The following is a 15,439-nucleotide window of genomic DNA, read 5'->3' on the forward strand; positions in this document are numbered from 1 at the left end:
GGACGAACGTGGCCAGCCTGACAATATTTTTTCCATGATGCAATGGCAAATTCCTGTACTTCTGTTTCTTGTGGTGTCTTTGAGGTGACCAAGCCTGAGAGCAAAAGAGCAAATATGTTGCTCTCCTTGAAGGTGAACTGGATCTTCCTTTGAAGGCAGCCACCATGAGCTTGGCTACCCACTGGCAGATGTCTTCTGGATGCATGAGTGTGCCAAGGTCACAGAAATGTTATCTTGAGAGGACCCTTAGAAACAGTGGTGCTCCTTTTATGATTAGTCACCAACATGGAGCCCTGGAAGGCAATTAGGCCTTGGAGCACAGCGTTTGAAAATGGCATGCCTTCGAAATAGTAAAAACAATTGACCCAATGGCGACAAAAAACAAAGCTGTTCCAGATCTTCATCTACGCAGGAGTGGAAAAAAGAACAGTTTCATGAGTGGCATCTATACTAATTATCGTCACATTTTCTGGAGTCATGCAACATCCTTTTCACGATTCTGTTGAGCATCTTCTAGTACCTGTGACTGGCCATGGCTGAAAATATTTTTGGATCCAGTCTTGGTTCTGAGAATGATTTATCTAAGAGATCTACTGGTGCATGCATCCATTGGAATGCACTGTTGCCAATTGGTCTGTGGACACTTGTAATCTTTTTATCTAATCCAGTTTTCATTGGTTCATGAACTCTTTCATTTATTCAAGGAAAACACATCATATGGCTCTCCACTCACCTCTGATCATTTGGAAAAGTGGTAGCTTTAAGCGATTTAATAAACATACATTCAGTTTATTTGTCTTTCTATCTAAGTAGAACACATTGCTCTGCACCTTCACCTTAGAGTCTGGAGTTATTAGTTGACACTTGATGCCCTGTTTCCCTACAATGAAATGTGAAATAGTGTCAAACTTAGCAGCTTGAGCACAATTTCACAGGATCTAGGGTAATATCCATGTGTTACCATATTTAGACTGTTGCATGAAGACTCTATTTATTTGTCCTTAATTTCCTAAAATCTGCAGTGAAGCTCAGAGCCTGCCTTGATTAAATGATTGTAGCCATAAGGGCATGCTTCTTTAATTCTAGCTATTCCGTTGATATATATATAGTCTAGAGACCGCCCCTAGAATCATCCTTTTAACTGTCATTTTACCCTTTATGATCTAGGGTATTTGCACTTTATAATTTATTCATGTATTGTATGTGATTTCCAGGGTAGCTTTGTCTCCAATGTGACGTTTGTATAAATATTTGATTATTTTGATCATGTACGGTTTTTTAAGAGTACTTTTATGGTTTCATATGTGAAAACCGAATAAAGTTTGTTTGATTGATTGATTGATTGATTGACTTGTCACACTGGTCTTTAAATCTCTGTATGGTGCTGGACAAAGAGAGAGAGACAGCATGCACCCACTCAGACAAAAGCGGTTATACCTTACAGTATGTAGATGCTCCTGTTTTTTACGGATACAGTCCTGTGGAACTTGCTGTCACCATAACTTAGAAATAGAGAATATCACACATTATTTCAGGCTCTCTGAAAGACGTACTTATTTTGGTCCCTTTCTTCTTCAATACTTTATTTATACTTTCGAAATGAGTAAATATTATGTTCACAAGTTCACTAAGGTAGGGTTGCATTTTACCTTATAAATTCGATTTGATAATTAGGGGCACACTCTTCCCAAACTTGGTCCCCAGATATCTATAATGTATTACGGAGCCTGCAGGATCACCAAAAGCACCGAGCCTCTGAAACGATGAAGTCAATTGTTTGGAGGAGCATGCAGACTTACCGCTGAGCCAGTTATTATATGGATTGGAGCGCCAGGGTTGGTGTAAGGAGCCTTTGTGCTGCCGTTGAAAACCTGCAGCGTAGGAAAAAATATGGAGGCCGTGAGGCGCCTCATTATTAACACCACGGTCAATTCATTCGCAATTTTTTTTGATGTTTTTATGGCAGAGAAAACACTGATACGGTTTTGAAAAACTCATATCCAGCTGCTTAAATACAAACTCAATCGAGAATCGTACAGAAGAAACATTAGATTCACAGCAGGAAGGCAGTGTGGGAATCACACCCAACCTATCAGCATTTTACTGATGGCCTAGCAACAGACTTCTCGAAATACTACTTTACGGAATGATACTAAATGCCTCAACTACTTCAGGTAGTTTGAGAAACTCCTCAACAAAAGCAGCTAGAGCACTTTAAAACATTTTGCGGTATGATTTTCAAACAAAATGGCTATAAACCCAAATGTTCTGAAGGGGCATTAATTAAATATTCTGATACTTTTCTGGTGTGTCAGAAAGCCTTTCCTTCCAAAGGGTGATTGGATATTGCTGACACCAAGTAAGCTTTGAAACAATGTCAATGGTTCAACGAAGTGTCCCATAAAATCGAAATATCTTCCTGTCTTGCAGGCAAGAATTAAAATGTGCTTCTGGAAATGGTTTCAACATCTCCCAAAACTTTATTTTCCAACCATCTCTTTCCATGTAGCTTCAACACCATATTTTCTGACTAAATCTTTGCTTAGAACAGATCAAAAATATACAACTCTCCAATTAACAGGCCACAGACAGCAGAACTAGACAAATCATGATACATAGAAAAATGCTTTTAAATATAGAAGATCAAATATTCCATGCCCGTCATGAAATAACAACAATAGCTGTAAGTGCCCTCTGGTACTAAGGGAGTAAAATTAGCAATGAGTCTCCCCGAGTCAGCATGAACTCTCGCTCAAATAGTAACTTTAAAAATACTTCAGAAATTAATTAATTTTGTCTGAAATGCAGACATTTCACCATGAAACACAACGTTGTTGAAAAATTGCTCTTCAAATAAGCTCCTACAGATTGTTCCTAAAAGTACAGAAAATGTTATCCCAAAATACAAGATTTTCCTTTTGAATGAACATATTTTTGGTCCCAAATGTCAGCTGGTTATTTTCACCAAGCACCCATATTTATTTACTATGTCACACATTAACTGGTTCTGCCTTTCATCCCAATTTATATATTCATCATCATCATCATCATTAAATACTGAGGATGTCAACCATGTGGCAAGGATTTTATCAACTGTTATAGCAGAGAATGTCCGAATTATGTGAAGAATTGCCAGGAACAGTCAAGGATGGGCCAAGATTTAACACTGACAGCCACCATATGGCCATTAATGCCAACAAAAAGGTCATTGACTGTCCACTATTATTCAAGGATAGCCTGTCTGCCCCCCATAATTATCAAAAATATGTCCACGAGGATAGCAAGATGGTAGCCAAAAATTATACCGCAGTAGGTCACAGATGGGAACAATTACGACCATGTTGACCCCCAAAACATTGCAAACCAGACCCAACACATACATACAGATTTCTTTTTCTTTGGGAGTTTTTTTATAGCACAAACTAGACCTGAAGGTATTAGAGCGCTTTACATGAGCAACAGTTGCGTTACAGACACATTCATTTTTTGTTAGGCACAGGAAGATTAAGTGAATTGCCCAGAATCATAAGATGTTGAGGCTGGGCAGACTACTGTGGTATTCTGCTCCCCCCCCCCCACATCCAGCAGATGTACATGCTGCGCCCTAACAGAGTTATAGCTATCTACCATTCATTATATTGTGTAAACAAGATGATTATCAGATGTCACTGGGAACATGCAAGGAGATACTATGGAGTTATGGCAGTTATGGCATTTGTTAGTATTAATGCTTAATATTGTTGAGTTATGGATGTGTCCGTCACAGATGCTAAGCCATGATGTGTATTCTACTTTAATACTCTTATACAACCGGCCCTATGGGCCAAATGTGGCTACAAATACCAATAAAACATGTTGCGAAAGAAAAAAAGTGGCCTAAATCCCAGTAGTTTAATTCCAGAAGTTTAGTATAGAATTAAGAGATCGTGCCGATACCATCCAGATAGAAACTCAAGAGCTGACTACCTCAGCCAAGGTCTCCAAGTACTTGAAAGCCATGAAAAACGATGGTGCTCCCGGACCAACGGCCTTCCAGCAGTGGTATTTAAATGTGCTCTGGAAGAGGGGGCCAAGCTTTTGGTCCCCCTATATAACAACGTGTTTACGACCCGTCGGTTACCAGACTCGTGGCTGGGCTCGATCTTATGCCCAATTTTTAAGAAAGGAGATCCCTCACTACCAGCTAATTACCGACTCATTGCCCTAGTAGATCTTGAGGCCAAGGTATATGCCCGGTGTCTTCTTAGGTCACTAGAAAAATGGGTAGCAGAAAACAACATTCTACCATATTTCCAAACAGGGTTCCGATCCTTGGCCTCCACAATAGATAACATCACAACTCTAGCTATTCTGACCCAACTAGCAGCACAAAAAAATCATCTTCCTCTCTACTGCTGCTTTATAGACTACAGCACCGCCTTTGATAAAGTGTCGCGCAACACTTTATGGAGGAAACTGGATAACTGGGGGATTCCTCAAGGCCTGCTAGGAGCTCTTATCTCCTTGCATAAGAACACATGGGTGTGAATTAAAACTGCCCCAAAGACAGTCTCTGCAAAAATTGTTACCAGAGACGGACTAAAGCAAGGCTGTGTTCTTGCCCCCCTTTTGTTCAATCTTTACACAGCCAATTTGGGAACATCCTTGGAGAAAAGTAATCTTCTCCCGCCAAAATTGGGCTCCGCTAAAGGGAACTTGCACATTCTGCAATATGCCGACGATATTGTAATAATGGACCAGGCAAAATCGGGCCTCCAAAGAGCATTAAGTAGGCTCCACAAATATAACACTGCCAATACCTTAATAATTAATCAGGAAAAGACTAAGGTTTTGATATTCTGCGGCTGCAAGAACAAGAAAAGTTTAAGGTGGTACATTGGGCCTGCAAAGATCAAGACAACAACAAAATATAATTACCTGGGGGTCTGGTTTAGCGAGTCCTCTAGACCAGCAGCCCACCTAGCCGCCTTGTAAAAGAGAGCAGGCGCTATAACATACTCCTTGAACCGACTCAATCAGTCCCTGAGTAGTCCTACTGCAGAACCCATTCTGAAGGTGATTAAAGCCACTCTTCTCCCCGCCTTAAACTATGGGCATCAGGCCTTCCCTGGCGCATGCTCGGCTAGTCTTGACCTTGCCCAAGTTTCCATGTACAAAAAAAATATTTTCCAAACTTCATTCATAGAGCAAGACTACGACTGGAGCTGGGCCTTCAAAGACAATCTATTTATTGCGAGGCTGACACCCTGAAATACTTTAAAAGGACATTAAAAGCCGCAGATAACACTTTAAAAGCCCGGCTAAAATAAACTTTTGCTAGTCCTGGAAATCCATGGAATCGACAAGTTACAAAGGCTATAAAATCGCTAGAGATCGATAATTCATTACTAACCTCAGACACTATTCCACTATTCCATACACAGTCTGGAAAAAGGCTATCAATAAGCAGGTCAAACAAATCTCCCATCGGATGGACTCCAAAGCTTTAAAAACATCAACAGTCTTGCTCCCCCTGAACAACTCATACCTCCTTGGGGCACCTAAATCCTACCTTCTGGAAAATTTAAATGCAGTGGCTCGGTAAAACATAATGTTATTGAGCGCAGTATAAAACAGCATATAACATAATGTTCATGCGTCTCCTAGGTCTGCGTTCAATCGCCTTTAACCGATGGGCTCCAACAAGTAAGGAGGGGGCATGCAGACTGTGCAATTATCAGACTGAATCATGGCTGCATCTCCTGTGCTGCTGTCCTGGACGCCCCCAGAAGACTTCTCTTAAAACCTTTATATTTAAAACGGGGCATCAGGTCGTGTTGGCAAGCATCGGCCCTGTGCTTTACTTCCTCAGACACCCAAGTGCTTGCAATGATTGGAAAATGTGTGAGACTTTTGGACAACCTATTTTTACCCTCCATGGTCCCTGTGCTTCCAGCTCTCTCTCCCCCCCCCCCCCCCCCAAAACTCATCACAGACTTTTTCCGTCCCCTCATTTAGTACTCCCGCATCAATCTATTTTTCTTTAGGTCCTGCACTGTTTTGTGATTATATTGGCACCTACAAGATTGTTTTTAACATGTACAGGATTTTAAATTTCGATTGTCTTTTTCAGCTTTTGCTTTCTAAACATGATAACTGTGCTAACGTTCATATTTTATAGCTATGGTTTTATTTAACTGTGCTAATTCAATAAAACCTAAAACCTTAACCAGTAGTTTAGTAGTGTTAGACAGATGTGATACTAAGGCATGCCCAAGTTGGAGGTACTTATAAAACTGGGAATTTAACAACCCAAATGTTTCCCTAATATATGAAAAGGATTTGATTGCCTACAAGGCACTGCTCATCACCCAAGAAGCAAAGGGAGGCCATGTTTTCCGATTTTCTAGAAACCAGGTGCTGCACAATGGACTTAAACATCTGTAAGAAGACTTGAACTCTTTGTTTAGAAGTGATCAGATTCAGTCATTTGTTTCTGGAACTGTCTAAACTAAGATAATAATTAAATGACATGATTGGTCCTGATATAAAAATCTTAGTTAGAAAAGCTGAAGGTTATGATGGAAGGAAGTGAATTTGAATGAATATATTTCTGTTTTCCACTTTTTGAGGAGTTTGAGAGCTCTGTCACCAGCAAGAGATTCATATATGTTATCCTACAAACATATATTTGGTCAAATTGCACACTTGAACACAACATGGATAAAGGGAATGAAAATGTAACGCATTACTTCCTAGGAATGCATTTCAATCCCAACTGCCAAAATTAGGAAGTAAAATACTCCCACTAAAAAAATCTTAAATATCTATCTTTATCCCTATCAGCATTAATTCAGGATGTAAGGGTAAAGTGCTCAGAAGGCCTGGGGGGCAGTAGTCAGGAGGTAAGAGGCGCTGATTGGTCTTCACCTGGTGATTGAAAACATTGCTACCGAGAAGCCCTATGTTGTGTGTTACACTTTATACCTATCCTGGTTTTTAGCCCCAAGACACTGTATCTTCAATCTTGTAGTGTTGCATTTAAAGATGATTAGGGCATTTGATATCTGCATTTAAGTTGGCCTGTATTCGGACACCCTACAATTCACCTTGATCACCTCCGATCTTATGTCTTTTCACAGTACACCTAGCACATCCAAAAATCAAAGTACATAGATATATGTTAAACAATTTGTAAATACCTTTTTTCTAGATATTACATGTACTTCAGCTGTTGTGCTACTCATCCTTTGGCTGTGGGAGAGGCCATCAAGCCAGTTAATCATTGGAAAAGTCTAATCGGACTAAAAGGAAATGTAAGCATGTTGGATGCAAGAACAACAAGCCAAGGAACATCACAGATGGGAATAAAACACTCCCCAGCACTACCTCTGTGAAGGTGGAATAGAGGGGGAGAGGTCAGAAAATCCTGTCAGCTCCAAGGTCTGTGACATTCGGCTAAAAAGAAAAAACAACAACGTTAGCCCTTCAGAGGCCTCTCACCTGGTAATTGTATATTGGCCACAGTCTCTCATAGGAATGCTCGTGTGCCCAAAGCTCAAGGTCCACACCTGAGGATAGAAAAGTGCAACAAGCACAGTGTAACAAAGTCTCCTGATCAGCTCATATCAACATCTAATTTTAGTGGACAATTCCTAAAACATCATAAGATAAAACATCAGACTATTTCCACCAATGACAACTGGCACACTGGGACAATCTCATGTACTCTTTATGTAATAGCACAACACAGGGAGCAGCAAGTCACTGAGAAACTTGTGTATAACCAACAATTCAAGAAAGCACACTAGTGACTGAGGAGGGACAGCAGAGGAAGAAGTGGGGTTAGGGGCTGGGAAATGATGGTATATAGAATGTGAACAAATGCACCAGCTGAGGTCTGCAAACCTACAGATGTACTGGTAGTGTGAAAACAAAAAGGCTTCAGACCAAGCTAGATGGAAGTGCTGCCGAGCGTTACCGTATTTGTAGAACAGGTCCTCTAGGCCATAGTGACCTTGAATTCCTCGGCGAACCTGGTTGGAATAGAAAAAGGATGAGTGTCATTATGTGTGGATTTTGCCCTGCGGGGCAAACGACGACACACTCTTGGTGCGGATGTTAGTCCTGCAGTGATTGCCCTGTGTTATTTATTTTATTTACGGGTTATATTCCCTCGTTGCCCCGCTCCCTCTTCCCATGATTCAGATGAGCATTTTGCCTCATGCATCTGCCACTTTGTTTATCTGTGAGGTGCCCTACAAGTGGCAAAATGCTCCTCGGTTGCAATGATGTGGCACAAACCTATCATACCCGTCCTTTCAGTTTGCACAGATTTCCATTTACATGATTGATAGGCTCAAAATTTCCAGTTAGCAACTCTTGGCTAATTCAGCTCTACCCATTGAGTGTACCCAAGGAATGAATCAACTTTCCTATTTTTTTCTGGAGCTTCCATACCCTCAGGCTTGTTTTGTAACAACCTGGAATTTATTTACTAGATAAACTAAACTGCCAGTCTGCTTCTACAATGATTGCACCTAGGGCTGCACCCACTGCCCACCATTACTCACAATGCTCTCATATATGGTGCAGTCGTCCGTGTCATTGTTGGAGCAGTACATTGGCCGATGCCCCATGGTAATAATCCACGGATGCTGCCTTCGGTTCTCTGGCTTATTGGCTTCCTTAAAAGAGAAACATAAAAACCTCAAAGCGGGAAGTTACAAGGTGGAGGACAAACGTGTGGCCCAACATACCTCGTACTTTAAATACAGTCAGTTAAGCAGGAGACTCCTGACACTAATTGTATTGTTTTGTATTGTATTGTAATTGCATCTATATAGCGCTTACTACCCCTGACGAGGCGTTAAAGTGCTTTTTTCGGCGAGTAGCATAAATGATTAGTGGTGAATTAGTATAGTGAAATATGAAAGTAATTTGAGTGGTGGATATGTTAGTCATGACTGGTGTTTGAGCTAAAATGGCCCATTCGTGTAAGCTCCCTTCACCAACTGAGAACTGACAGAGTTGTCTTTTATGAGTCACAGTTTTACAATGGAACCCCTCTTGCCAGGAAGTCTCTCTCCTATCACCAGTTTAATGAAGAAATTAAAATCTCCCATCCCTCCCCCCACAGTACCCAGAGTAAAGTCCTTTACCTGCAAGTCTTTCTCCAGCCACTCGTACTGCGTCGGAATAAGCTGTGTTCCATACTCAAGGTAGAAGTAGACTTCAGTGGAGAAAGAGATGATGTGTGCCTGACCTACATCATAACTAAAAATAGAGTCACAAAATGGATAAAAACAGCATGGTTAAAAAACAAAAATACTTTCCTGATGTACACTCACAACTAAGCCCCTATGTCCTCAGCAAATACAGCCTTGATGCCCCTTCCAGCTCCAGAACCAACCACTTTGTCCTCCAAAAAAGGCAAATTAACTGGCCTTCAATTCACCCTCAGTTATCCCTTTGCACATCAATGAGGCCAGTGACATCAAGAAAATAATGGCCACTAATTAAACGTGGAATTTACAAGCCGCTTTCGTCTCTACAATATCCCCTTAGTTGCCCCTGTAAATATCTCTAAAATTCATCTGTAATGTTTTGCATTACAAAATTTGTACCATGGACTTTCAATTTTTGTATGAGCACATTAGAGTAGCGTTGAATTGTAAAGCTTTCCACTACCACTGCCTACAACATTTGATACACAGTAGTTTGTTATACATAGCTGTACGATAGGCTTTCTTTATGTTCCCGCTGGGCCTACCTGTACCAAAGGCTCTCGGTGTTTCCAGGCATGCTGAATCGGTTGCGATAATTAGAGAAGTTGCTAAAGACAAATAGGAAAAATAGCAGTTAGATGTAGAAAAGAACTTCTGCACCTATCCCTCCTAAAGTCACCTCAGTATAAATAACCATAGATTATCTTCCTTCACGTACTCTCGGGGTGAAGAAATTGTTTAATTGTTGTCAGTTCTGCCTGGACTCCATTATCTTCAAGCCTGTACTATGGTCTCCTCAAGCCCTGATTATCTATGTCAATGATGTTTTCACTTCGAACAGTATTGCAATACCATCTCGGGTCTTAGATCACTAGTAAATAGGCCTCCTACAGTACTCATTCGGCATTGTAACAACAAACCTCCAAGCTGTTATGCTAGTTTCAACATATACTTTCAAGAACAGCTGTCTGTGACTTGATTCCAAAGTGGCATACTGTGCCTCTAGAGAGCTTACATTCTATAATATTGACAAAAGTGAGGCATACCTGAACACCATGTTGGAGCAAGAACTGCTGGATTTAAACCATTTCCCACTGAACATTTTCATGGAAATAAGCAAAATAAGAGGGTTCCTTCTGCTGATTTTTTGCACGCTTGAAACTGGTTGTTTAAAAAATGTGATGGAAAGAATGGGTTTTTAGCAAGTGACAATGTACCCGTCTATGACAGGGCAACTTTTAAGCATGCTTCCAAAAACTTTCTAGTCACTCTTTTTCTTGCATCACGCCTGTTACAAAATCTGGTAGCAAGACAATTTGGTAGAAAAAAAGGGTTTTTAGAGTTCTCCTGTTATGCTTGAAAGCAGGTCTTATCTGGTTTTAAGGGGTGCTCTCCTGACGTATCTTTGATTTCAAATTAATAGTTTTGTGCGTAAATGGGTGGTCGTTTTATTTTTATTCCCTCATCTCCTATTTCTGCTTTCATTGCCTTTGTTGTGCGGATAGCATGTGGCTGCATGAAAGTGCACATGCTTCACCGCCATTTTTATTTTGAGTGAAATGTAATGAAATTCTGTTACCCCATTTAAATACAAATATATAGGGCCTTAGTCACAAACCTATTAACATCTGTAAACCTACATTACGACTGATAAAATGCTCTATTTACTCCTGACAGCTGTCCAGAAAAGGATGTGTGTGTAAGTAAACGACTTTAATACGGTCAGGTATAAATGGTTTCAGAGGTGTGTTACACTCCTTTGAAGTGCTCCAAAATAAGTATATTTGTTGTCCTACAATTACCATAATGCTTTGGGTGGGCTATTGAGCCAAAAGGCTTGAAACCATGAAGTTTGGAAAGATGAACTATATTATGCACAACCACATGATCCATAATCTAAAAACAATACTAGAAATAAATAAATGGTTATTAAAGTCATGCAATATAGCAGCTGGAATGGAATGGGGTGGCGGAGGTTAAAAAAAACATATAAAAAAAACACTTACCTCTTCACGGCCATCTCTCCTCCGTTGTTTCTCTTTCGCTTCTCTTACGGACTCTGAGTCCCGGAAGCAGGAAGCACACAGGCTCCAATCACGACGCTGCTGTCACCAGCATAACAGCAGCATCGTGATTGGTCTGACAGAGACTGGGAGCCTGTTCATGTTCTCTACTCAGGCTGTGCAATACAGCCGGGTGGACAACATGCTTAGTGTGCATGACTGTTTAGCCGGCCTGAAGCACAAGTTACTACTTGTGTAACGATATATCTGTAAGAGACATTAGTTAGTGATAGATTCCTTACCTTAGAATATCCCCAGGCGTCAGACTGGATCCGGAAATTTTTGCGTAGCAGTACCCTTGCGCTTCGGTAGGCGTCGTCTGCGGCTCCGCGTCTGTCGTCGGCGCCATGATGACTTCGTCGGAGTACTTAGACGCCGCCTCCGCGTGCTGACATCCGTTCTTAGACACAGCTTTTCCGCGCCAGAGCCATGCTAAAAACCAACACTGGTGCCATTGAAACTAGGGCCCTGAAAGGGGATGACCTTAACCCTAGATATCGGTTCGCAGAACGAGGAGGATGGGTAGGTCGGTAAGGAATCTATCACTAACTAATGTCTCTTACAGATATATCGTTACACAAGTAGTAACTTGTGCATCTGAAAGAGACACGTTAGTGATAGATTCCTTACCTTAGAATAGATACCCCACCAATACCAACCCCGTTAGTGGGTCTGCGAACCAATATTCACACCAGAAAGTCCTGGAGGACGGAACGGCCAAATAAGCCATCCCTCCGGACTTTGCTGTCCAGGCAGTAGTGTCTTGCGAACGTGTGCAGCGAGGCCCACGTAGCTGCCTGACATATGTCCTGCAAGGGGACTCCTCGGCCCAGGGCAGTAGTAGTCGCCGTGGCCCAAGTGGAATGGGCACTCAGCCCAGCAGGAGGTTCCTTTTTAGCCAAAGAGTAGCACGCTTGGATGCACAACACGATCCATAGAGAGATGGTCCGTTTGTGCACCGCCCGTCCTTTCTTAGCGCCCACGTAACCAACAAAGAGTTGGTCATCCACCCGGAACTGGCGTGTGCGATCCAAATAGAATGAAAGCGCACGTTTTGGGTCCAGACTGTGGAGCCGCTCTTCCTCCTTTGAGGGATGCGGAGGCGGAAAGAAGGTGGGCAAGGTGATAGGCTGCCAGATGTGGAAGGCTGTGACTACCTTGGGCAGGAAAGAAGGTTTTGTCCGCAACACAACCTTGTCCGGATGGACAGAAAGGAAAGGAGGTTTAGAGGATAGAGCCTGGAGCTCACTCACTCTCCTGGCAGAGGTGATGGCAACCAGGAAAGCAGTCTTCAGAGTAAGAAGGCGGATAGGACAGTTGTGAAGTGGCTCAAAGGGAGCGCACATCAGGAAAGTAAGAACTAGGTTCAAGTCCCACTGAGGCATCACGAAGGGAACAGGTGGAAACGTGTGTGTGATGCCTTTCAGGAATCGAGTTACAATAGGGGACTTGAACAAAGATGGTTGATCAGGCAGCCTTAGGAAGGCTGAAAGGGCAGAAAGATAGCCCTTGCTAGTGTCCAGAGCAGAGCCCTGCTGGGCAAGAGAAAGAAGGAAGAGAAGAACCTCATAGAGAGGGGCAGAGCGAGGATCCACAGCCTTTGCTGTGCACCATGCCACAAATCTGTTCCACCTGCAAGCGTATACCGACTTTGTGGAGGGACGCCTGGCTGCCAGAATGATGTTACAGACTTCAGGAGGCAAGTCAAATGGCCTCAACTGTCGCCGCTCAATCTCCAAGCATTGAGGTGGAGACTGGACAGGTTCGGGTGGAGGACCGTCCCCTGCTGCTGCGACAGAAGGTCCTCCTGAAGAGGCAGCTGAACCGGGGATCGACTGACATACTGAGTAGCTCGGGATACCAGTACCTTCGTGCCCAGTCAGGAGCCACAAGGATGACTTGTGCCCGGTCGTGCTTGATCTTCTTCAGCACTCTGGGCAGAAGTGGTATAGGCGGAAAGGCGTACAACAGACCGCAACTCTACTCACGACGAAAAGCGTCTCCGAGCGAGTGCTGCCTTGGAAATTCCAATGCGCAGAACTGATGACATTGCGCGTTCTCTTCCGTGGCGAATAGATCTAACCAAGGCTCTCCCCACTGCTGAAAGAGGCCTTGCGCCACGTCCGAGTTCAGACGCCATTCGTGATCCATCATGCACCGGCGGCTGAGTTCGTCCGACCTGGCGTTCAGAGAATCTGCCAGGTGTTGAACCACCAGGGTCACACCCTGATGTTCCAGCCACTGCCAAAGGCGCAGAGCCTCCTGGCAGAGGGTCCACGACCCCACCACGCCCTGTTTGTTGAAACCACATGGCGGTGGTGTTGTCCGTGAACACTTGCACTACACTCCCCCGGACAGAGGGGAGAATGCCTTCAGTGCTAGACGAATCGCCCGCAGCTCCAAAAGGTTGATATGGAGCCGGGACTCCGCCGGAGACCAGAGGCCTCTGATCTCCGCCTCTGCCATGTGGCCTCCCCAGCCCTGGAGGGACGCGTCCGTCACAACTACGTGCTCCGGTTGGGGAAGGGAGAGGGATCTGCCGCTGACCCAATTGCAGTCCGTGAGCCACCACTGCAGCTGTCTCGCAGTGCCCTCCGAGATCAGGACATGGTCGGACAGGTTGCCCTGATGCTGGGCCCACTGAAACTTCAGGTCCCACTGCAGAGCCCGCATCCGCCAATGGGCGTGATGCACCAGAAGGACGCAGGAAGCCATCAGCCCCTGAAGCCGCAGCGTCAACCTGACCGAGACTCGGGATAAAGGCTGAAAGATCGGAATCAGAGCCTGTATATCCCGAACCCGCTGCTCGGGTGGGTAAACCCGAAACTGCGCCGAGTCGAGAACCGCTCCGATGAAAAGGAGCTTCTGAGAGGGGCACAGGTGTGACTTCGGCACATTGATGGAGAACCCCAGCTGGTGCAAGAGGTCTGCCGCCGTCTGGAGGTGGCTGACGACTGTCTGGGGTGAGCCCGCCTTCAACAACCATTCGTCGAGGTAGGGGAAGACTGAAACCCCTAACCTGCACAGATAAGCTGTGACCACCACCATCACTTTTGTGAACACCTGTGGGGCGCTGGTAAGGCCGAAGGGGAGTACGGTAAACTGAAAGTGCTCGTGGCCTACCGTGAACCGCAGGTAGCGCCGGTGGGCCGACAGGACGGGGTTGTGGAAATAAGCGTCCTGCAAGTCCAACGCTACCATTCAGTCTCCTGGGTCCAGGGCAGCTAAGACCTGAGCCAGAGTCAGCATTTTGAATTTTGCCTTCGGGCGGAAGCCGTTGACACTCCGTAGGTCCAAGATAGGGCGTAGGCCCCCTTTGCCCTTCTTGGGTACCAGAAATAGTGGGAGTAGCAACCACATCCTACTTCTGGCCCAGGAACGCGCTCGATGGCCCCCTTGGCCAAGAGGGGCAAAACTTCCTCCTGTAGAAGCCGCAAATGATCCCCCGATACGTGGTGGTGTTGCGGTGGCATGGCTTGAGGGGTCGTCTCGAAGGGGAGGGTGTAGCCCCTTCGGACGATTTGCAGCACCCACCTGTCCGATGTGACAGTGCACCAGTGGGAGTGGTGATGGCGAATCCTGCCACCCACTGGAGTCACATGGGCCGAAAAGCACGAACTAGGAGGGTTTTGAGTGGGATGCTGCGGGGGAGGGTGTGGACTGGCCTCGCCGTTGTCCCCGACCGCCTCCACGGCGATTTCCACGGCCGCCACCGCGTTGGATGTTGGTCTGCGGTGCGTGTTTGGCAGCACGTGTGGGGGCGCCCCTTCCTTGGCCACGAAAGGAGCGAAAGGCACCCGTTTGCTGGCGCGGGGCCGAGAGGCCCAAGGATTTGGCCGTAGCCCTGGAGTCCTTAAAGCGCTCAAGCGCATGGTCTGCCTTGTTGCCAAAAAGGCGACGGCCATCAAACGGCATGTCCATTAGTGCATTCTGGACATCGGCCGAAAAGTTGGCGGACCTCAACCAGGCGTGGCGACGAATCGCCACCGTCGTTGCCATCGCTCTGCCCAGTGAGTCGGTGGTAACCAGCCCACACCGGATAGAATATTTTGTTGCATCCTGGCCTTCCACAAGGGCTTGGCCGAGTTTGGCCCGTACCTCCAACGGACACTCTGACAGCAATTCCGCGACCGTGTCCCACAGAGAGTGGGTGTAGCGGCCCAAGAGGCA

General features: G+C 44.8%; 1 protein-coding gene across 2 annotated transcripts in view; it reads right to left on the minus strand.

Annotated features, from left to right (window-relative positions):
* ACP7 (acid phosphatase 7, tartrate resistant (putative)) overlaps nt 1–15,439 on the minus strand; it is a 105,467-nt gene that overhangs the window by 21,021 nt on the left and 69,007 nt on the right. For both annotated transcript variants that reach the window (XM_086938851.1, XM_086938853.1), the window contains exons 7-12: nt 9,752–9,814; nt 9,141–9,255; nt 8,553–8,666; nt 7,961–8,015; nt 7,483–7,550; nt 1,800–1,871 (exon numbers count right to left, since the gene is read on the minus strand). In XM_086938851.1, the coding sequence (XP_086794977.1) occupies nt 1,800–1,871; nt 7,483–7,550; nt 7,961–8,015; nt 8,553–8,666; nt 9,141–9,255; nt 9,752–9,814 (487 nt within the window). The remainder of the gene's footprint in view (nt 1–1,799; nt 1,872–7,482; nt 7,551–7,960; nt 8,016–8,552; nt 8,667–9,140; nt 9,256–9,751; nt 9,815–15,439) is intronic.

Source organism: Lissotriton vulgaris, chromosome 9 (genome assembly GCF_964263255.1).
Source record: "Lissotriton vulgaris chromosome 9, aLisVul1.2, whole genome shotgun sequence".
NCBI lineage: Eukaryota > Metazoa > Chordata > Amphibia > Caudata > Salamandridae > Lissotriton > Lissotriton vulgaris.